We start from the raw sequence: 22,392 nt of genomic DNA on the forward strand, positions 1-22,392 counted from the left end.
AAAATATTTAATTATGTATGTACACTTAATTAAAAATTAGAATAATACTATATTATATCTTATGCCTTGTCTTTTTAATAATTTGATCAGATATTTTTTAAAGTTTATTTTTAATTATAGAAACTCATCAATTTATTTTGGGATTACGAAACATATATTTTATATAGATATATTTTACTTTTATAATGTAATTTTTATATTTAATATTATCATTTTTTAGAAGATTTGACCTCTAATGCAGCCATCAACTTTGATAATTCTGTAGCAAGCTTAACTGACAAGTCTTTGTCATCTTTATTTTGCATGAATTTCTAAGAGTATTCTAAGATTTTATCTTTCAACTACTCAGTATTAAGTGATAGATATTCTGAAGAATCTTTATTTTATTATAATTCGTAACTATTCTATGATGATTGCTAACTATTTTATAATGATTAGGTTTAACAATCATCATATTACATTGGATAACCAACTCCTCTACCATAAACTGGTTTTGTGCAAGAAACTCCAATATCAGTTGTTCCAGATGGACAGTCAGGAGAACATATACAGCAACCAACATTATGAAAACCTTAATTACATTTAGGGTAGATAATTAAGCCATTTTATTCACAGCCTTAAGAATTTTCGCTTTGACATCTCTTATAAGCATTGTTCAAGTTAAAGCCATCACCAAATTTCCAAGGGTAACCAACACCCCTTCCATAAGCCTCAGGCTTAGCACAAAATAATCCATCGTCTCTGAATCCAGGAGGACATGATGATTCACACAAACAGCAACCTACATTGTAAAAACCCTCATCACATTTAGGATACATAATAGCACCATATTATTCGCAAGATTTTCCTGTTGATTCTTCACACCTTTTCTTAGCATCAATTAAGCAAATTGGATTTGAGCATTCCTCCATCAATGGCTTTATTTAACCAGAAACATCTCCAATAGATTTAAGTACAGCAGATGTATCCTTTTTCTCTTGGATAGTGGAGACTAGATTAGCAACATCTTTTATTACATCACCTATTTAAGCAAAACACCTTAAGATGTTTCCTAAATTACGATCAGGCTTTGATTAGCTGAAAGAAATAAGCAAAATAATTGCAGTAATAAAAAGTAGTTTTTTTTACATTTTTTGTTTATTGAAGTTTTGATTTTTATTTTGTGATTTATTTTTTTATTTTGCTAGCTAAAAGCGAAGCTTTTAAATAAAGTCAATAAAATTATAAATTTTGAGTAGCATTAATAGAACATAGAACAGATTAATGAAATATAATTTGATTAATATTATTCAATAAATATATTAATTTATGAGTAATAAAAAAAGTTAAATTCTTTGAAAAATTCTACTTGCATGGATTAAAGTAAAAAACTAAAAATAGGTTTAAAGTTATAAAATAGAATTTGAAGTTAATCAATTAATTTAACTAGTCTCATTTTTTCTATTCTTAATCTGAAAAAAATTGTATTCTAGGTATAAAAAAGATTAACATCTCTGATAAATCCATTAAAACATATTTATGTAATTAAGAGAAAATCATTTTAGTTATCAAAAGTTTTAAATTAAGTGGCTTGAATAGTAATTTTTTTTGGAATAATTGCTTTATCCTTTTAATAAACTAAAAAATGTTTGTTTTATTTAATGATTTATCTATTTTTTAAAATATATTTATAGTATTAATCATATCTAATAAAAAATTATCAGATTTCATTAGTTTTTTTTATTTGAATTAAATAAACATTTTCTAAATTAATTTACTCCTTTCATGCATATATAAAATACAAAATTTATTATGTGTAGCTTAACTCTTTTACATATTCGACTCTATCTATGGGGGACACTATTTTTTTTGTATTTATGTCAAAAAATTTTAGAAGTATAAACTTACTTTACAAAATCATTAAAATAAATTTTATTTTTTATATAATTGCCCTCCTTTTTTAATTCTTAAAATAATCCATTGTGCCCTCATTTTACAAATTTAATTTGATTCATAAATACATATAAAAAAAGATATTTTTTATTTACTTTTAAAAGTTATTGGATATGTGCTGTTTAGCAGCAATAGCCATTTTTTTAAATAGCAAAGTGTTATATTTAAATATTTTTTTTAGTTATTTTAACTTAATTTTTATTTTGAATTATAATTATTCTTTTTTTATAATTTAATATTTTTCATCATTTTTTACTTCTAACACTTTTACTTGATAAAAACAGTTTAATTGTTTTGGGTTGTGATACATTTTAACATAAAAATGAATTTAAAACAATATAACTCTTTTAATTTATTTATTAGCTTTTTATTTGACTTCCTATCTTTCTTAATTTAACTCACATTTTAATTTTTAACTGTATATTTTGCTATTTAATAATTAATTTCTCATTATTTCATATTTTCTGCTTTGTTTTTACTAATTAAAGATTGATATATATTTTCTTCAATTTGTAAGTATTATTCATTAAAAATAAATTTGTTAAAAAATAAAAATTCATAAAAAAAATTCAATTACTCTACTTTTAAACAATTTAGATTTACTCAAATTTTCCAATTTTTAATAAAGCACCAATGTGCTTAATTCTATTGAAAATATTATTTTTATAATTTCATTAACCTCAAATATTATAAAATATTTTATTTTGTTTTTAAACTGAATAAAAAGGACAAAATTAGAATGATCCAAAATTATATTTTAAAATTTATCTTTTATGAAACATTTATTTTATAAAAATATATTTTACTTTTATAATATAATTTTTATATTTAATATTATCATTTTTTAGAAGATTTGACCTCTAATGCAGCCATCAACTTTGATAATTCTGTAGCAAACTTAACTGACAAGTCTTTGTTTTCTTTATTTTGCATGAATTTCTAGGAGTATTCTAAGATTTTATCTTTCAACTACTCAGTATTAAGTGATAGATATTCTGAAGAATCTTTATTTTATGATAATTGGTAACTATTTTATGATGATTAGGTTTAACAATCATCATATTACATTGGATAACCAACTCCTCTACCATAAACGGGTTTTGTACAAGAAACTCCAATATCAGTTGTTCCAGATGGACAGTCAGGAGCAGCGCCCCTTCCATAAGCCTCAGGCTTAGCACAAAATAATCCATCGTCTCTGAATCCAGGAGGACATGATGATTCGCACAAACAGCAACCTACATTGTAGAAACCCTCTTCACATTTAGGATACATAATAGCACCATATTATTCGCAAGATTTTCCTGTTGATTCTTCACATCTTTTCTGAGCATCAATTAAGCAAATTGGATTTGAGCATTCATACATCAATGGCCTTATTTAACTAGAAACATCTCCTATAGATTTAAGTACAGCAGATATGTCCTTTTTCTCTTGGATAGTGGCGACTAGAGTAGTGATATCTTTTATTGTATCACCTATTTAAGAAAAACACCTTAAGATATTTCTTAAATTACGATCAGGCTTTGATTAGCTGAAAGAAATGAGCAAAATAATTGCAGTAATAAAAAGTAGTTTTTTTTACATTTTTTCTTTTATTGAGGTTTTGATTTTTATTTTGTGATTTATGTTTTTCTTTTGATAGCTAAAACAGAAGCTTTTAAATAAGGTCAATAAAATTATAAATTTTGAGTAGAATTAATAGAACAAAGAACAGGTTAATGAAATATAATTTGGTAATATTATTTATATAAATATATTAATTTATGAGTAATCAAAAAAATTAAATTATTTGAAAAATTCTTACTGCATGGATTAAAGTAAAAAACTAAAAATAGGTTTAAAGCTATAAAATAGAAATTGAAGTTAATCAATTAATTTAACTAGTCTCATTTTTTCTATTCTTAATCTGAAAAAAGTCTAGGTATAAAAAAAAATTCATTAACATCTTTGGTAACTCCATTAAAAAATAATTATGTAATTAAGAGAAAATCATTTTAGTTATGAAAAATTTTAAATTAAGTGGCTTTAATAGTAATTTTTTGGAATAATTGCTTTATCCTTTTAGTAAGCTAAAAAATTTTTGTTTTATTTAATAATTTATCTATTTTTATAAAGCTTATATTTTTTCAAATAGTTGAATGGTTTGGATATTAATCATATCTAGAAAGTTATAAGATTTCATTAGTTTTTTTATTTGAATTAATTAAATATATTCTAAATTAATTTACTATTCTTATGAATATAAAAAGTAAATAATTTATTATGTGTAGCTTAACTCTTTTATATATTAGACTCTATCTATGGGGGACACCCTTTTTTTTTGTATTTATGTCAAAAAATTTTAGAAATATTTTTAAATTTATTTAAATTATTATAAACTACATATAAAATACATAAATATATATTAAATACTATTATATAAATTTATTTAATATTATATTAATTTCTATTAGAAAGATAAATAGTTATAGGTGTAACCTATCACTATTTATCTCTCTATTACAAAAAAAAAAAATCTGCAATTAGCAATATATCCAATGTGCTTAATTATATTGAAAATATTATTTTTACAATTTCATTAACCTCAAAAATTATAAAATATTTTAATTTTTTTTTACACTTAATTAATGGAACAAAATTAGAATAATCCAAAATTATATTTTAAAATTTATCTTTTTAATAATTGGATCTTTAAAGTTTATTTTTAATTATAGAAATTCATCAATTTATTTGGGATTACGAAACACATATTTTATATAGATATATTTTACTTTTATAATGTAATTTTTATATTTAATATTATCATTTTTTAGAAGATTTGACCTCTAATGCAGCCATCAACTTTGATAATTCTGTAGCAAACTTAACTGACAAGTCTTTGTTACCTTTATTTTGCATGAATTTCTAGGATTATTCTAAGATTTTATCTTTCAACTACTCAGTATTAAGTGATAGATATTCTGAAGAATCTTTATTTTAAGATTTTTCGTAACTATTTTATGATGATTAGTTTTAACAATCATCATATTACATTGGGAAACCAACTCCTCTACCATAAACTGGTTTTGTGCAAGAAACTCCAATATCAGTTGTTCCAGATGGACAGTCAGGAGAACATAAACAGCAACCAACATTATGAAAACCTTACCTACATTTAGGGTAGATTACTAAGCCGTTTTATTCACAGCCTTAAGAATTTTCACTTTGACATCTCTTAGAAGCATCGTTCAAGTTTAAGCTATCACCGAATTTCCAAGGGTAACCAGCGCCCCTTCCATAAGCCTCAGGCTTAGCACAAAATAATCCATCGTCTCTGAATCCAGGAGGACATGATGATTCACACAAACAGCAACCTACATTGTAGAAACCCTCTTCACATTTAGGATACATAATAGCACCATATTACTCGCAAGATTTTCCTGTTGATTCTTCACATCTTTTCTTAGCATCAGTTAAGCAAATTGGATTTGAACATTCCTACATCAATGGTCTTATTTAACCAGAAACATCTCCAATAGATTTAAGTATAGCAGATGCATCCTTTTTCGCTTGAATAGTGGCGACTAGAGTAGCAACATCTTTTATTGTATCGCCTATTTAAGCAAAACATCTTAAGAGATTTCCTAAATTACGATCAGGCTTTGATTAACTGAAAGAAATGAGCAAAATAATTGCAGTAATAAAAAGTAGTTTTTTTTACATTTTTTCTTTTATTGAGGTTTTGATTTTTATTTTGTGATTTATATTTTTCTTTTGATAGCTAAAATCGAAGCTTTTAAATAAGGTCAATAAAATTATAAATGTTGAGTAGCATTAATAGAACATAGAATAGATTAATGAAATATAATTTGGTTAATATTAGTCTATAAATATATAATTTATGAGTAATAAAAAAAATTAAATTCTTTGAAAAATTCTACTTGCATGGATTAAGGTAAAAAATTAAAAATAGATTTAAAGTTAAAAAATAGAAATTGAAGTTAATCAATTAATTTAACTAGTCTCATTTTTTCTATTCTTAATCTGAAAAAAATCTAGGTATAAAAAAACTTCATTAACATCTTTGATAACTCCATTAAAAAATAATTATGTAATTAAGAGAAAATCATTTTAGTTATGAAAAATTTTAAATTAAGTGGTTTGAATAATAATTTTTTTGGAATAATTGCTTTATCCTTTTAGTAAGCTAAAAAATTTTTGTTTTATTTAATAATTTATCTATTTTTACAAAGTTTACATTTTTTCAAATATTTTTATGGTATTAATCATATCTAATAAAAAACTATAAGATTTCATTAGTTTTTTTTATTTGAATTTAATAAACATATTCTAAATTAATTTACTCCTTTCACGCATATAAAAAATACATGATTTATTATGTGTAGCTTCCTTTTTTGCTTATCCGACTTTTTCTATGGGGGACACTATTTTTTTTGTATTTATGTCAAAATATTTTAGAAGTAAAAAAACTCATTGAGATTGAAGAGGAAATTTTAAGATGACCTCATGGAATTGAGGTTCATTTATTAAAAAAAAAATTTTAATTAAGTTTTTATTATTTTTAATAAAAATTATATAGTTTCGCACAAGAATAGCTAGCGCTTAAGCGAACATAGTGAACGTAATGACCTAATACCTACAATGTTTTTAAAAAATTTAAATAAAAAATATAAAATTAGATTCATCATTTAAAAACCATCTATAAAGCAACCACCATATACACCAAACAACCTTAGAAAACCAACAATGAAAAAAACAATCATTAGTTTATTAAAAATTGATTTTAAAAATGAAAATTTAATTACATAAAATTTATGTTTTCATTCAATAATGAATGAAAATCTATTATTTTTTGAAAATTCAAATCAATTTTTTTAAATTTTTGCACAAAATATTGTAAATATTTTAATTAAATACTACTTATCATTTAGCATATCAAAATACATTTTTATATATACAAAATCTTTAATATAATTATGTTTATTTCTCGATATTATTTAAATTATTGTTAATAAATAGCAATGATTATTTTTAAATACTATATATCATCTAACTTAATGCCTCATCTTCATTTATTTTATTGACATTCCTCTTAATTGAATTTAAATTTACTTCTTTCCAAAATATCAAAATATTTTCAAAGAATTCTTATTTATGAAATTAATCCACTATAGACCCATTAATTTGATTAGCATCACTTTCATATAATTCTTTGGCGTGTTTGTTTTTATGATACATTTATAAGAACGCATTTTTTAAATCCAATATTCTACCTGAACTATTTTCAATAGAATAAACTAATTTAAAATTTTATTCAACTTTCCTAACTTCACAAATGTTACCTTTAGAGCATTTAAGTAAGTATCTGCTGACTTTAGAAAATTATGCTATTACTATATAAATGATATAAACTTTTTTTGTATATATATGCTCGACCATAACTTAAAAGTTTTATCCTAAGAACCTGTCACCAAATACCTACTGTCTGGAGAAAAGCACACAGAGTTCACAAAGCTCTAATGACCTTTTATTTTATGTACAAGATTAAAATTATTACTTGAGTCCCATATTTTACATTTATTATCTCTGATCCTATAGAGAAGTATTTTCCATCATCAGAGAAAGACATAGATGCTAAATTATAGACTTCATCTTCAAGTGTATATTTGAGTTTGAATCCTTCCTAAATATCTAAAAATTAACAATAAAAATCCATAAAGCCAATAAAAAGGTGTTTACAATCAATAGAAAAGGAAACAAAATACATTAACTCTGTTTCCCCTTAGATTATATTTGATTATACAAATCCTTTCTAATTATCCCATATCCTATATGTCTAGTCAAAAGAAGAAGTAGCAAGATGTTTATTATCGTTTGAAAATGCAACGCATATTATCATTTCAGTGTGATCCTAAATTACTTTTTATAATTCAAATATATTTTAGATATTCCATAGCAAAGAAGTAGCTTCTTTGTTTTCTCGTTAAATTGTATTTACTAATTTGAATTGTTTTTCAATATCCCAAACTTTGCAAGTTTTATCCTTAAAACCAGTTGATAGGTACTTAGAACTGCTTTGTTTTAACAAATTAAAGAATGATATATATTTTCTTTAATTTGTAAGTAATTGTCATTAAAAATAAATTTGTTAAAAAATAAATATTTATAAAAAAATTAATTTACTACACTTTTAAACAATTTGGATTTACTCAAATTTTCCAATTTTTAATAAAAATCCAATGTGCTTAATTATATTGAAAATATTATTTTTACAATTTCATTAACCTCAAAAATTATAAAATATTTTATTTTGTTTTTACACTTAATTAATAGAACAAAATTAGAATAATCCAAAATTATATTTTAAAATTTATCTTTTTAATAATTTGATCTTTAAAGTTTATTTTTAATTATAGAAATATTCATCAATTTATTTGGGATTACAAAACACATATTTTATATAGATATATTTTACTTTTATAATGTAATTTTTATATTTAATATTATCATTTTTTAGAAGATTTGACCTCTAATGCAGCCATCAACTTTGATAATTCTGTAGCAAACTTAACTGACAAGTCTTTGTTACCTTTATTTTGCATGAATTTCTAGGATTATTCTAAGATTTTATCTTTCAACTACTCAGTATTAAGTGATAGATATTCTGAAGAATCTTTATTTTAAGATTTTTCGTAACTATTTTATGATGATTAGGTTTAACAATCATCATATTACATTGGGAAACCAACTCCTCTACCATAAACTGGTTTTGTGCAAGAAACTCCAATATCAGTTGTTCCAGATGGACAGTCAGGAGAACATATACAGCAACCAACATTATGAAAACCTTACTTACATTTAGGGTAGATTACTAAGCCATTTTATTCACAGCCTTAAGAATTTTCACTTTGACATCTCTTAGAAGCATCGTTCAAGTTTAAGCTATCACCGAATTTCCAAGGGTAACCAGCGCCCCTTCCATAAGCCTCAGGCTTAGCACAAAATAATCCATCGTCTCTGAATCCGGGAGGACATGATGATTCACACAAACAGCAACCTACATTGTAGAAACCCTCTTCACATTTAGGATACATAATAGCACCATATTATTCGCAAGATTTTCCTGTTGATTCTTCACATCTTTTCTGAGCATCAATTAAGCAAATTGGATTTGAACATTCCTACATCAATGGTCTTATTTAACCAGAAACATCTCCAATAGATTTAAGTATAGCAGATGCATCCTTTTTCGCTTGGATAGTGGCGACTAGATTAGCGACATCTTTTATTGCATCACCTATTTAAGCAAAGCACCTTAAGAGATTTCCTAAATTACGATCAGGCTTTGATTAACTGAAAGAAATGAGCAAAATAATTGCAGTAATAAAAAGTAGTTTTTTTTACATTTTTTCTTTTATTGAGGTTTTGATTTTTATTTTGTGATTTATATTTTTCTTTTGATAGCTAAAATCGAAGCTTTTAAATAAGGTCAATAAAATTATAAATGTTGAGTAGCATTAATAGAACATAGAATAGATTAATGAAATATAATTTGGTTAATATTAGTCTATAAATATATTAATTTATGAGTAATCAAAAAAATTAAATTCTTTGAAAAATTCTTACTGCATGGATTAAAGTAAATAACTAAAAATAGGTTTAAAGCTATAAAATAGAAATTGAAGTTAATCAATTAATTTAACTAGTCTCATTTTTTCTATTCTTAATCTGAAAAAAATCTAGGTATAAAAAAAACTTCATTAACATCTTTGATAACTCCATTAAAAAATAATTATGTAATTAAGAGAAAATCATTTTAGTTATGAAAAATTTTAAATTAAGTGGTTTGAATAATAATTTTTTTGGGAATAATTGCTTTATCCTTTTAATAAGCTAAAAAATTTTTGTTTTATTTAATAATTTATCTATTTTTATTAGCTTATATTTTTTCAAATAGTTGAATGGTTTGGGTATTAATTATATCTAGAAAATTATAAGATTTCATTAGTTTTTTTATTTGAATTAATTAAATATATTCTATATTAATTTACTCCTCTTATGCATATAAAAAATACATAAATTATTATGTATAGCTTAACTCTTTTAAATATTCGACTCTATCTATGGGGGACACCATTTTTTTTGTATCTATGTCAAAAAATTTTAAAAGTATAAAAAAATGATTAAAAAACTCAAAATCGAATAGTATTATGTATGACAGCACTGGTGTATTAAGAAATAATATTTAAAATGATATTATTGATTAAGATTTATTAAAAATATTGATTATTTAAGACAAAAGAATTAAAAATTAATACATAACTTATAAATATCATAAAAAAATACATTTTAATATAAATCATCTAAATTAATATCTCTTATTCATTTATTGTATTTTATTTTATTGACATTCCTCTCAATTGAATTGAAATTTATTTCTTTTCAAAATATGTAAATATTTTCAAACAATTCTTATTGATGAGATTATTTCACTATTGATCCATTAATTTGATTTTCTTTTAATTCAATAAAACCTTTTGTGATATTGTATTTATGACACCTTTATAAGAACGCATTTTTTAAATCCAATATTCTACCTGTACTATCTTATGAACCTATTGCGAGATAGTTGCCATCTGATGAAATGCTGATAGAATTAATTTCATTATTATTTCCTTCAATTGTATAAACTAATTTAAAATTTTATTCAACATCCAAAACTTCGCAAGTGCTACCTTCAGAGCTTGTAAGTAAGTATCTGCTGTCTTTAGAAAAGCATGCTAGTACTATATAAATGCTATTAACTTCTATTGTATGAATAAGCTCAAAATTTTTTTTCGCATTCCATAACTTAAAAGTTTTATCTAAAGAACCTGTTACCAAGTACCTACTGTCTGGAGAAAAACACACAGAGTTCACAAAGCTCTCATGACCTTTTATTGTATGTACAAGATTAAAATTATTATTTGAGTCCCATATTTTACATGTATTATCTTCTGATCCTGTAGAGAAGTATTTTCCATCATCAGAGAAAGACATAGATGCTACATTATAGGCTTCATCTTCAAGTGTATATTTGAGTTTGAATCCTTCCTAAATATCTAAAACTTAACAATAATAATCCATATAGCCAATAGCAAGGTGTTTACAATCAGGAGAAAAGGCAACAAAATACACGTACTCTGTTTCGCCTTAAATTATATTAGCTTATACAAATCCTTTCTAAGTATCCCATATCCTACATGTCTAATCAAAAGAAGAAGTAGCAAGATATTTATTATCGTTTGAAAATGCAACGCATGTTATCATATCAGTGTGATCTTAAATTACTTTTTGTAATTCAAATCTGTTTTCGATATTCCATATCTTGCAAGTTTGATCTAAAGAACTTGTTGCTAGATATTTGCAGTCGTTAGAAAAGGCCATTGCAGTTATTTCTTCTTAATGACCTTCTATTTGATTGATTGACTCTAATCTATTTTCTGCATTGTAAATATTTAAAATGTTAAATGAGCTAATTGCCAGATACTTGTTATCTATTGAAAAACTTAAAGAAGTAACTTCTTCATTTTCTCGTTAAATGGTATTTGCTAATTTGAATTGTTTTTCAATATCCCAAACTTTGCAAGTTTTATCCTTAGAACCAGTTGCGAGGTACTTAGAATCTTCAGAAAAAGATATTGAATACACTATTTCTTTATGCCCATCAATAGTTTTAACTAAATGGAATTCATTTTTTACACTCCAAATTTTGCAAGTATTATCATAGGAGCAAGTTGCAAGATATCTTCCATCTTTAGAAAATTTAACCTAGGCTATAATAGAAGTATGGTCTTACAGAGTTATTAATAATGAAAAATCTCTTTCTATATCAAATATTTTGCAAGTCTTTTCATATGAACCTGTTGCCAAATATTTGCTATCTTCAGAGAAAGCTACTGTAGTTACCTCTCTTGTATAATCTTGGATAGCTTTTATTTATTGAAAATCTTTTTAACAACTCCAAATTCTGCATGTTTTATCATATGAAACTGTAGCCAAATACTTGTTATCCTTTGAAAATGCAAGCTAAGTTATTTCTCTTGAATGACCCTAAATAGTGTGAATTAGCAAAAATTATCTTTCTAAATCCCAAATCTTTGCAGTTTTATCATAAGAAGAAGTAGCTAAATATTTACTATCAGATGAAAAAGCTATGGAAGACACTTCACCACTATGACCTTCTAAATTTTTGAATAGCTTGAAACCTTAATTATTTATTTTCCATATTTTACAAGTAGTATCTGTTGAGCCTGTAGCTATATATTATCCGTTTGGAGAAAAGACGACTGAAGATATTTTTTTACCATGACATTCAATTACTTACATTTATTCAAGTTTGTTTTACATATTTAGAATTTTACAATTTACCTTTGATCCAACAGCAACAACATCCCTTTTCTCTGCAAAAGCAATTGACAGTATTTAATTATTTTCTTCTTCAATTTTTCCAATAAGCTCAACTTCTTTATCAATTCTTTTCCATATCTTATAAAATTTATCAACATATCCAGTAGCTATATATCTTCCATCTCTACTAATCGTAGAAGATTCAATTTGAATATCTTCAATTATCTTTATTGGTTCAAAATTACTTTCTAAACTCCAAAAGATCAAATCCATCCTTATTTGAAGCGGAAATCATAAATTTTCCATCCTCTTAAAATTCAATTGAATTGACTTTATCAGAATGACCCTCTAAAGTTTTTAATTTTTAAAAATCTTTTTAAATTTGATATATCATCAATTGATTATTCACTGAAGCAGCAATAAATTCACATTTTGTAGATAGCTTTGAAAGTTACCCACAAAAATCTACTTCTTTAAATTCTTATTCAAAATTACCATAATAATTCTTATTATTTAGCTAAATTAATAAATTTTTGTTTTAACAATCAAAATTTAAAATATTATTTTTATCGAATTTCTTCAGCTTCTTTATTGAAAAATGAATAGAATCAATCAAAAACAAAGTTGACAAGGATGAAACTACTAATTAGTTTTCTCCATAAATTTTGATTTCATTTAAAATAAAATTTGTAATCTTTTTAGAGAGAGCTATATTATATTTTTGATCTTCTGGAGACTGCTCGAAGCTATTGATATATCCATTATCATTTATTGAAATTAACCTTTCTTTATCGTAAATTATTTTCTTAAAATTTTAAAAGTTATCAGAGCTAAATATTTTTTAATAAGAATCAAAAATTGAATCTTAAGTCATGGAAGACTCAATACTTTAAGGATTTACTTTTTTAAGCAAGGCATTATTTAAATTACACTCATCAAAATTAATTCTTTTGTTATTTTTGTAAGAAATGTATGCCTTAGAAAAAGAACATTTTCTAAGAGTTAAGTTATCAAATGCAAATCTGGAAACGAACAGTGCTGAAAGCAAATTCGAAGCTCCCATATCTATTTTACTAACATGATCATATTGATCTATTTAAGATCGCCTTATGTATTAGAAATAACGATTATTTTATTTTATATCTTCAGAAGTATAATTCTCCTAATAGTTACAAACATTTTTGCTATGATCTATCAATTTAAAAAGTTTTAAGAGAATCTATTGTTCAGATTTATTATATCCAATATTCATTATAAGTGTTTAATTTATATTGAAAGATACAAGCTTGTCCAAAGGTAATTTATAGATGCTTTCCTAATACAAATCAAAATCATACTTCATGGCTCTCGCTGCAAAATACTCAAAGATAGACTTGTGTCTAAATTCAAAATCCAAATTTTAATTATTCTCAGCTTCACTATTTATTTAATTAGATAAATACATTCTAGTAATAACTCTAGAATCCACATATTAATTCAATTATATCTTTAACTGTTCCATTTAGTCTTTATCTAAAAATTTATCAATTTCATTTTTGATTTCAAAATGAATTTCTTTTCTATTTGTAGAAAGAAAATTTGATTTATTTTTTTTCTACAAAAACATATGCATGGCAATATTTTATAAATACTCGAAATAAGTTTGTTTAATTAAATTTTCAATATTATTTTGCTTTATTTTTTCTTTAATTTTTAATTTTTATGTAAAATCTTTTGATTTTTTTGAGAATTATTATTGGAAGAATAACTCTTGAATATCAACTTAATCCGAAGCTTATTTCAGATCTTTAAAAATTTTATCATCTTTTAAGTCCAAGTCGTTCAGCATTCTTGTTGTTAGATACAAATTAACAGGAAGTTTTACAAGCTCAATTAAATTGTTATTTTAGAAAATGACTTCTTTAATTTTTTGGATTTCTTTTTAATTTTAATGAGTAATTTTAGAGATTTACTCAAATTTATTAAAATAATCTTTTATATCAGAGTCAGTGAACTTTTCTAATTGCATCGAAACATATGATTCATAATTTTCTTATTTCCCTTCTTCGTTATAGTAATTAAAATAAACTCTAGCATCTGAAATAGATATTTTTTCTAGCCTTGAAGTGACAATAACCAGAGTATTTACCCATTCATAAATCTTAAGCTTCTCAAAAATTTTAAAATACTCACCAGCAAACTCATCGTACCCATCAAGCATCAATAATTTGTTTCGCTCTGATTTTTTAAGGGATTCAATTTATTCCATTTAAAAATTTTGCTTAACCAAAAATTTTTCAATTGTAGGCTCGTTTGCATCTAAAGAATTACATTTAATTATAATAGGAATATACTTAGCTCTTTCATCACTTATCAATGTAGAACTTTAATTTTCCAAAACGGAATCGCTATTTATAAGTTCTACTTCTATTTTTTTTAGAAGCATAGACTTTCCTGTGCCTCCGTCTGCTAATATAGAAATAATTTTGACTGAACTCTTGTTATTATCATGATCTTTTTATTAATTATTAAACTCATTATTTTAGCTCTTAATTTTAGGATACTTATAATTAGGAATGAGAAAATATTTTATGATCATGGTCAGAGCATCATTTGAAACACTGTCCTTTTGGTTTTATTACTCATCAGAATTTTCTTTAAATATATTTTTACCATCAATAAATGTCATTTATTGCTTTACATAAAAATTGACTGCTTCAAGAAGAATATCATCTTTATGAGCTATTTAATTTTATTCTTATCTTTGCTTTACTCCTATTTCCCACATTTGAATTATGGAATTAGCCAAATATTTAACTAAGTCTTACTTATCCTAAATATTTTCTTATATTTAATTTATTTTTTCTTCCTCTACAAAATTAGTTAAATTTCTTTTAAGTTATTTTTACTCATTTATTATTAACTCCTCATATTTATCTATGCTATGTATGAATTCTTTTATGAGCTGATTATTTTTAAAAACTATTTTCACTGAAACATCTTTTTCTTCAATGTATTTTAAGCATAAATTAACCATGATTTCATGTTCTTGATCTTTCATTTCAAAATTTTTAATTAGGACTGCTAGTTTAAGTAAAATAGATGTTTGTAAGTACCTAAATTATGCACTATTAGTTACCAAATCAGCAAGCTATTTAATATAATCTATAATATCTTTTGAATACTTCTTTATTAATAACTCATTCACAAATCTAATAATCAAATTATTTTCTTCTTTTAACTCGTTAGATAAATTTTTTAAATTATCTTTTTTTTGTTCTTTTTCTAATAAATAATTTATTTGCATGTAAATAAATTTAATCAAATCTTGGTTTTTTATATTTTTTTCAGATATTTCTTTCAAATAGAAAATGATTTCTTCACTTGAACTAATTTCTAGCAATCTATTTCCAAAATTCTGAGTTTTTCTTATCCATAAAGAGTACATTTACTAGAACAAACTACCATTTTAGTATATATCATACAACTAATTAGCATCATTCCCTAAACTTTGAATATTGTCTTTAGAACCAGCTAACTATTTAAAAATATTTTTAACCTCTGAAATGAATTTAGATAAATCTTCTAATTTTATTTCAACAATTCCTTTCACTGCTCCAGCTATGCTTAAAAACCCTGATGCTGTTTTAGCTAACTAAATAAATTTCTCTGCAATTTTAGAAGCAAGACTTTAATTAAAAGTGTCCAAACCAGACCTTTAAGAGTTAATTGCTATAAGAAATTCTAAATACAAATAAAGATCTAAGCAAGGATAGATTTTTCTATTTTAGTATGAATACTTTTAAATTTGCTTCAGTTTGACATTTATATCATCAATATCATTTTAAAGACTTCTTATTTCATTGTTTTAAATAGATATCAATAAATAATTTATAATTAAATTAATGAGATCCACTACTTTTTCTCTAATATTTTAATAAATTATTTCCTCCCTATTGTCATAGATAGCTTTTTCGATTATTTTTCTCACTTAAGAAGCAATTAAATTTTTTTTTATTGTATTTACAACTGCATTTTTGTTAAAATACTGTTTGTATGCCTTTTAGAAATCGTCAATATCTTAATTATCTCCATCGCTCTTAGCTTCTTTGCTATTATCTATATTTTGATTTTGATTGCCATTTTCTTTAAAAAACTCATCGTTTTTTAAGTTATGAATTTTGTGAATATTTTTTTATTTTTTATTAGGAAAATCAATTTCATTCTTTTTAGAAGAAGAGAAACACACTCCTCCTCCACCTAAAAGTCTAGGTAAATTTAATGAATCAAATCTGCTTAAGTTTTTTTAATCCAAGCCTTAAATTATTTCATTCTTTAGTAATTATTTGTATGATTTAGATTCTTAAGATATATCTTAGAATATTTCTTTCAAATTTTTATTTATTTATTGGCTTTTTTCAAAATTATTTTTGTTGAATTTAATAAATTCTATTTATTCGTTTTTAAAGTGCTTTTATATTTCTATTTAAATTACTTTGAAACTGGATTGATATTATGTGCAAAATTTGCCAAGGTTTTAATTTAGCTCCTTCTACAAGTTTACAATCTTAGCAAATTTTGTTATTTAATTGATAAAATTTTATCTTTAAATCTATGATTGGTTTAATGAATTTCTTTTCACAATTAAATTAATGTCTTAAATTTGCATTTTTTGACTAATTTAAAAGTTCATTTAGACTCTCTATATTTTAATAAATATATGATTATCTTAAATTCAAACAATAAGTAGAACTTTTTATATTCTTTATTGGATTCTAATTTTTTATTATTTGCTTGCTTTGCTTGCTGATAATGTTTTTAAAGCAAATAAAAATATTAAATAAAATTTCAAAATTTTAAAAACGAATAATTTTCTGATCCTTATTCAATAAGTTGTTTTTAAACTGTAGCTTTTTACTTAATTTATTATTTACTGAAAAATTATTTTTAAAATAGATTTAATTTTTATTATGAAAAAAAATAAAATTAAAAGCTTTAATTTTTTACATAAAAGCTTATGAAATGAGTTTCTTAGTTTTTAACTATTAAAAAAAATCTTTTGTAAATATATAATTCAAAGAAATTTACCTTAAAAAAATTTTTTAATATATTCTTTTTGAATAAACTAATAAAACAAATAATTTTGCAAAAATTGTTTAAAAAATGGGGAATAATCAAAATAAAAAAAACTAATAATAAAACGATCAAATTTTTGATTTAAAAAATGTAAAATATAGATTAATCTAGCAGTATATCAGAATTTAATTTTTTTAAGTATAAATAGTATCAATTATTTTCAAATAAGATCCTTTAAATTGAGTCAAGGTAAATTTTAATAATTTATTTTTGTTCTTTTTATTTAATTGGATGACTAAAAACTCTATTTTTATTAGAGTCATTAAAATCATCAAATAAATAAGTCTGATTTTAAACTTTTTTGATTAATACAGAATAATTTTTTATATTATTTTGTCACTTTTGACAAAAGCGAATGATTGATGTTAAAAATTCAATTTTAATCCATACAAATAAAATAAATTAAATTTTATAAAATCAATTTTTAAATCTTTTTTAAATATTTAAAAACAATTGTTTATAATTAATTGAATTTAAAATAAAGGTTTTACAAATAATTTGATTACCAAAAATAACGATCCTCTGATAAAATTGAAGAATATAATTCAAATTAAAGAACTTTGTTCTTATAAATAAGGTATTAAATAATTCATCTCAATGATAATTCTTACAATATAAAAATTAATATTTTTTTTATTTGAGAATTACCATTTTATAAGTCACATTATTTTTATGCTTTTGGTTGTTAATTGAGAAAATTAAAATTTGTTAAGTTGATATTAAAAATATGAAATTAGACCAAAAAAGACAATCGGTGAGTAATAAGCATCTGACTTTGCTGCTTAATTATCAGAGTGTAAAGACATAATAGCATCATTGGATTTATAGTTTGAGTATTATAAATTTTATTTTGAATTAATAAATAAAAATTTAATCTTTCTCATTAATTGATTCTAAAACATTGAATAATTTATGACAAATTTAAGTTAAAATAAAATGAATTATCAAATTTTTTATCTTTTATTTTTATCAGGCTCAGAAAATTAGGTGATTAAGCAATAGTTTATTTAGGAGACGGATTATCACAATGTAAAAATCTGAAATGCTTGACCCTTAACTTATCGTAGATTTAACCTTTATTTACTCTTGTTAAAAATAAAAAGATTAATTATTTTATTTTTAAAATTTAATTTGATTTAAACAAAAAAAAAGATAGCTTATTTTAAACGATTAAGAAAAGAATTTATTTAATGAATCTTAATTTTATTTTTATTTTATTTCAATAAAAAAATAAATTTATTTTTGAAGATAAAATATATTTGGATCTGAAAGTTTTAATGGACTCATTGATAAGCTATCTAATTGTTAGAATCTATTTTCTCTTAACATCTTTTTAGGGTAATTAATTATTTTTCATAAAATTATTATAACAAAAGTAAAAAATTGTTATTTAAATTTACATTTTATTTTAAAATTAAGTTTTTAAGGTTTAATTTATTTCTGAAATAGAATTTTGTTTGTTTAAACAATTATTTATATATTTTTTATAACAGAGGAAATAGTAATTTAAGTAAACAAATTTTATTTATCAAACTAAGAGACATCAAAAACTTATTTGCTTTAAAAGTAAAACTTCCGTATATCAATTTCTTCATTTAATTAGTTAAAAAAAAACATAAATATTTTAATATAATTTATTAGTGCAGTAACTAGATATATAGTTTATTTAAAGCTGAAATAAAACATGCTAAGATAGTTCAAAAAATTAGTTGTACTTGATATTTCGGTTGTATTTATGAAATGTTAATTATAATGACATAATTTAAAACAAATAATATATAAATATTGAAAAGCGATAAATACTTATAAATAATTATTTAATTACTTAGTTATTTTTAATTATCCATAAATTATCTATGTTTTTAAAAAATTATTATATTTTTTTATATTAACTTGCATCTATTATTTTATTTTGATTTGTATTCTTAAAATATGTTTTCTTCTTAAATTTAAATATTTTGAAATAACAGTTTTTCGAAATAAGTTTTTTAATATGAATAAATTTGAATAATTATAAAAAATAGTAATCAATAATATCATAGTAAATTATTTAATTGAATTCACTATAATTAAAATTACATTTAATGGTTTTCTTTCAAATATCAATATATAATAATTATACATTTCCTTTAAAAATTATTTTATGTTATCAAATTATTAATTTAAAAAATATTATCATAAATAAATTTGAGGTATTAAAATCCTCTCTTCAAGTATTAAGTTTAATTAAATAAAATTTTTTTCTTAAATAATTATTTTACTTTTATAATTTTTAATTTTTTTATGTGTAAGATATGAAATTTATATGATTAAATGTTTCATACATTTATTTAATTATAATTTTAAATTATAAGTTTTTTATATCCTTCTTCATTTATTATCAGACACATTTTCCAAAGAACTTTTGTGGTACCATCTAGCATCTTAAACCACTGCAACAATCTGTATCATCACTACATCCTTAGTTAACTCCAGAGCAAGCTCCATCACCAATTTTTTCGTTAACAGAAGAAGAATTAATTGTAACGATTGTGCCGAGCAATAATGTTAATGCTAAAGCTAAGAAGATCAAAATATTGTTGATTCTCATTTTTGTTTTGTTTTTTTTAATTTTTTTTAATTTTTTTTTGTTAATAATTGTTTATAATTTGGAAATAGGACTGACTTATTTTATTAAAAGGCTTTCTTATAAATAGGTAAATAGACATTATAAGATGCAATCATAATTTCTTTTATTAAATATTTATATTTTTATTCAAAACTCATTTAATTAAATCAGAAATCAATGGTTTTTGTTTTTAGATTACAATTTAAAAAGTGGGATAAATCAAATATATAAATTTAGTTACAATTTAATTTCAGCTGTTGAAACATTGGTATATATATAAATTGCTTATTTAGGTGTGGGATATATCTTAAATGTTTCAGTATTTAAAAATAAAGTAAACTTTAATCTCATTTAAGTATTCAACACAATCTATTTAAATTACAATTATTTATTTTGTAATGCTAAACCATTAAAGTTATGAGGCTTTTTTTATGTAAAACTAAGATGTAAATCAAAATTTCGTTTACATTAAATTTAATAAAAGCTTTATTGATTTAAATATTATTAGATTATAGATTATATTTGGTGTGTGGTTTAAAATAAACAAAGCATTAGTTATTATTCAAAATTCAAAATTAAAAAAATTCTAAAAGCTGTAGCAAATATATTTTATTTGCAAAAGTTAAATATAATATCCACCAGAGCTTTTCCATTTATTGAATGAAGGAAAACGTTAATTTATTCTTTTAAAAATTATGAGTAATTAGGATAGTTAATTTTTAGGCCAACCCAAAATCGATTCGATCATGGTTAAAACTTTAGAGTAATTAATTATCAGAATAATAAACACAAAAATAATAAGAATTAAACAAAATTTAATTTATGTTCTGATAAATTTATTGAGTTTTAGCAAATATAACCGCTTTTAGAGTTAGCAACACCTTTATTACATGTATATGTACATGTAGTTCCATTAAAATATATACCAGGTGGTATGTTTGATCCTGGTACTCCATCACAAGAATTGCAAATCCAACCATTAAGAGTACTTTGAGTAGTTCTACAATCAGCATAAAAACAATTTACGCCTAAAGTTTTCAAGTCATAAGTAAATAAAGATTAAGTGGTTTAAATATCACCACATTTATTGCAGCTAGCAGTTTCTCCTCCTTTTATAGATTCAGTACCACAAGCAACATTTTTACCAAGAACAGGATTAGTAGGATAGTTTTAACATATATTATCATTATCAGAAAATGTAAATGAAGGACATGAAGCAACACAAGAATTGGTTATTGGGTTAAAGTATGGACCAATTTTAAATGCAGAGGCTGCATTAGCTGCTTTATAGCAGGATTTACATACGTTTCCATTATAAAAATGAGGAACAATACTACAATTAATTATTTTACAATTTGAATTTGAATCCCATTGGAATAAATTTTAAATTGCTTAAGTAGATCCGCATCTAGTGCATGTTCCTTAAGGGGTTCCAGCAGTACCGCAACTAACTAAATCACCATAATTAACTACTTATTAACAAGTATATGATTAGTCTGGATATGTTCCTATAGGACATTAACTAATGCATGAATTTGTAGACGGATAGTAGTAAGCCCCAATTGAAAAAGCAGTATGTGCTCCTACTTCTTGAAAGCAAGATTTGCAAATATAGCCGCTATATGAAGATGGAGCAATACTACAATCAGTATATCTACAAATTGTACTTTAAACGTAAGTAAATAACGCTTGAATACTAATAGAAGATCCACATCCAGTGCAATCATATGTATTAGATGCACAAATAACGTTAGCACCTGTTTTATTTATTCGTAAACAAGTTTACTGATAAACTATAGAGTCATTTGGACATTAAGCTACACAATCATTTATAGCAGGATCATAAAACTAACCAGAGATTTAAAAAGACCCTACGATTCCAAAACAAGATTTACACACATAGGCATTTAATAAATGAGGTCTTGCAGAACAATCTTAAACATAGCAATTCGTGGCAGAATCTCCAAAAAATAACCTTTCAACAGATGGATCAGGTTCACAACTGATACAACTACCATCATTTGTATTAATACAGGAAACCAGAAAACCAGGTGCAGTTGAGGCAAATATGTTTACAATTTATAAAATTATGATTAATAGGATTAGTTTATTCATTTTTAAATTATTTGTTTTTAATAATTTAAAAAAAATTTTTAAATATCAATCAAGATTTTTTAGTTATTATTTTGTTTTCAAGACTCTTTTTTTAAATAAATCTGCTTATTATTATTAAATTTTCATTGAAATATATTTACATTACAAATCAGTTTTTTTATTAGTATATTATATAAACGATTTCATTTAATAATAAATAAATGCCTTGTAAATAGAATTTATGTTGTTTA

General features: G+C 23.1%; 9 protein-coding genes across 9 annotated transcripts; 1 reads left to right on the forward strand and 8 right to left on the reverse strand. All coding sequences in view use genetic code 6, as the record gives it.

The window, feature by feature from the left end:
* Positions 1 to 209: 209 nt before the first annotated feature.
* On the reverse strand, positions 210 to 1,202 carry TTHERM_00648820 (hypothetical protein; the record flags this gene model as incomplete). The annotated part of the gene is made up of 1 exon (XM_001032276.2): positions 210 to 1,202. Exon 1 carries the CDS (start codon positions 1,128 to 1,130, stop codon positions 210 to 212), a length of 921 nt encoding a protein of 306 aa, XP_001032276.1. The 5' UTR covers positions 1,131 to 1,202.
* A 1,567-nt stretch (positions 1,203 to 2,769) lies between these two features.
* On the reverse strand, positions 2,770 to 3,519 carry TTHERM_00648830 (hypothetical protein; the record flags this gene model as incomplete). Its single annotated transcript, XM_001032277.1, has 1 exon — positions 2,770 to 3,519. One exon carries the CDS (start codon positions 3,517 to 3,519, stop codon positions 2,770 to 2,772), a length of 750 nt encoding a protein of 249 aa, XP_001032277.1.
* Positions 3,520 to 4,737: 1,218 nt separating this feature from the next.
* TTHERM_00648840 (hypothetical protein) lies at positions 4,738 to 5,637 on the reverse strand (the record flags this gene model as incomplete). Its single annotated transcript, XM_001032278.1, has 1 exon — positions 4,738 to 5,637. The coding sequence occupies one exon, from the start codon at positions 5,635 to 5,637 to the stop codon at positions 4,738 to 4,740; it is 900 nt and encodes a 299-aa protein (XP_001032278.1).
* A 1,498-nt stretch (positions 5,638 to 7,135) lies between these two features.
* TTHERM_000648849 (WD domain, G-beta repeat protein) lies at positions 7,136 to 8,216 on the reverse strand (the record flags this gene model as incomplete). Its single annotated transcript, XM_012797721.1, has 5 exons — positions 7,136 to 7,213; positions 7,278 to 7,322; positions 7,493 to 7,626; positions 7,675 to 8,009; positions 8,209 to 8,216. 5 exons carry the CDS (start codon positions 8,214 to 8,216, stop codon positions 7,136 to 7,138), a joined length of 600 nt encoding a protein of 199 aa, XP_012653175.1.
* Positions 8,217 to 8,441: 225 nt separating this feature from the next.
* On the reverse strand, positions 8,442 to 9,341 carry TTHERM_00648850 (hypothetical protein; the record flags this gene model as incomplete). Its single annotated transcript, XM_001032279.1, has 1 exon — positions 8,442 to 9,341. The coding sequence occupies one exon, from the start codon at positions 9,339 to 9,341 to the stop codon at positions 8,442 to 8,444; it is 900 nt and encodes a 299-aa protein (XP_001032279.1).
* Positions 9,342 to 10,377: 1,036 nt separating this feature from the next.
* Positions 10,378 to 16,972, reverse strand: TTHERM_00648860 (WD domain, G-beta repeat protein; the record flags this gene model as incomplete). The annotated part of the gene is made up of 2 exons (XM_001032280.2): positions 10,378 to 12,511; positions 12,570 to 16,972. 2 exons carry the CDS (start codon positions 16,970 to 16,972, stop codon positions 10,378 to 10,380), a joined length of 6,537 nt encoding a protein of 2,178 aa, XP_001032280.2.
* Positions 16,973 to 17,325: 353 nt separating this feature from the next.
* TTHERM_000648878 (hypothetical protein) lies at positions 17,326 to 19,195 on the forward strand (the record flags this gene model as incomplete). The annotated part of the gene is made up of 8 exons (XM_012797722.1): positions 17,326 to 17,529; positions 17,588 to 17,628; positions 17,924 to 18,016; positions 18,177 to 18,272; positions 18,413 to 18,502; positions 18,688 to 18,777; positions 18,933 to 19,016; positions 19,081 to 19,195. 8 exons carry the CDS (start codon positions 17,326 to 17,328, stop codon positions 19,193 to 19,195), a joined length of 813 nt encoding a protein of 270 aa, XP_012653176.1.
* Positions 19,196 to 19,819: 624 nt separating this feature from the next.
* Positions 19,820 to 20,029, reverse strand: TTHERM_000648879 (ion channel inhibitory toxin protein; the record flags this gene model as incomplete). The annotated part of the gene is made up of 1 exon (XM_012797723.1): positions 19,820 to 20,029. One exon carries the CDS (start codon positions 20,027 to 20,029, stop codon positions 19,820 to 19,822), a length of 210 nt encoding a protein of 69 aa, XP_012653177.1.
* Positions 20,030 to 20,821: 792 nt separating this feature from the next.
* On the reverse strand, positions 20,822 to 22,162 carry TTHERM_00648880 (immobilization antigen; the record flags this gene model as incomplete). Its single annotated transcript, XM_001032282.1, has 1 exon — positions 20,822 to 22,162. The coding sequence occupies one exon, from the start codon at positions 22,160 to 22,162 to the stop codon at positions 20,822 to 20,824; it is 1,341 nt and encodes a 446-aa protein (XP_001032282.1).
* Between the last annotated feature and the right edge of the window lie 230 nt (positions 22,163 to 22,392).

Source organism: Tetrahymena thermophila (genome assembly GCF_000189635.1).
Source record: "Tetrahymena thermophila SB210 genomic scaffold scf_8254644, whole genome shotgun sequence".
Taxonomy (NCBI): Eukaryota; Ciliophora; class Oligohymenophorea; order Hymenostomatida; family Tetrahymenidae; genus Tetrahymena; species Tetrahymena thermophila.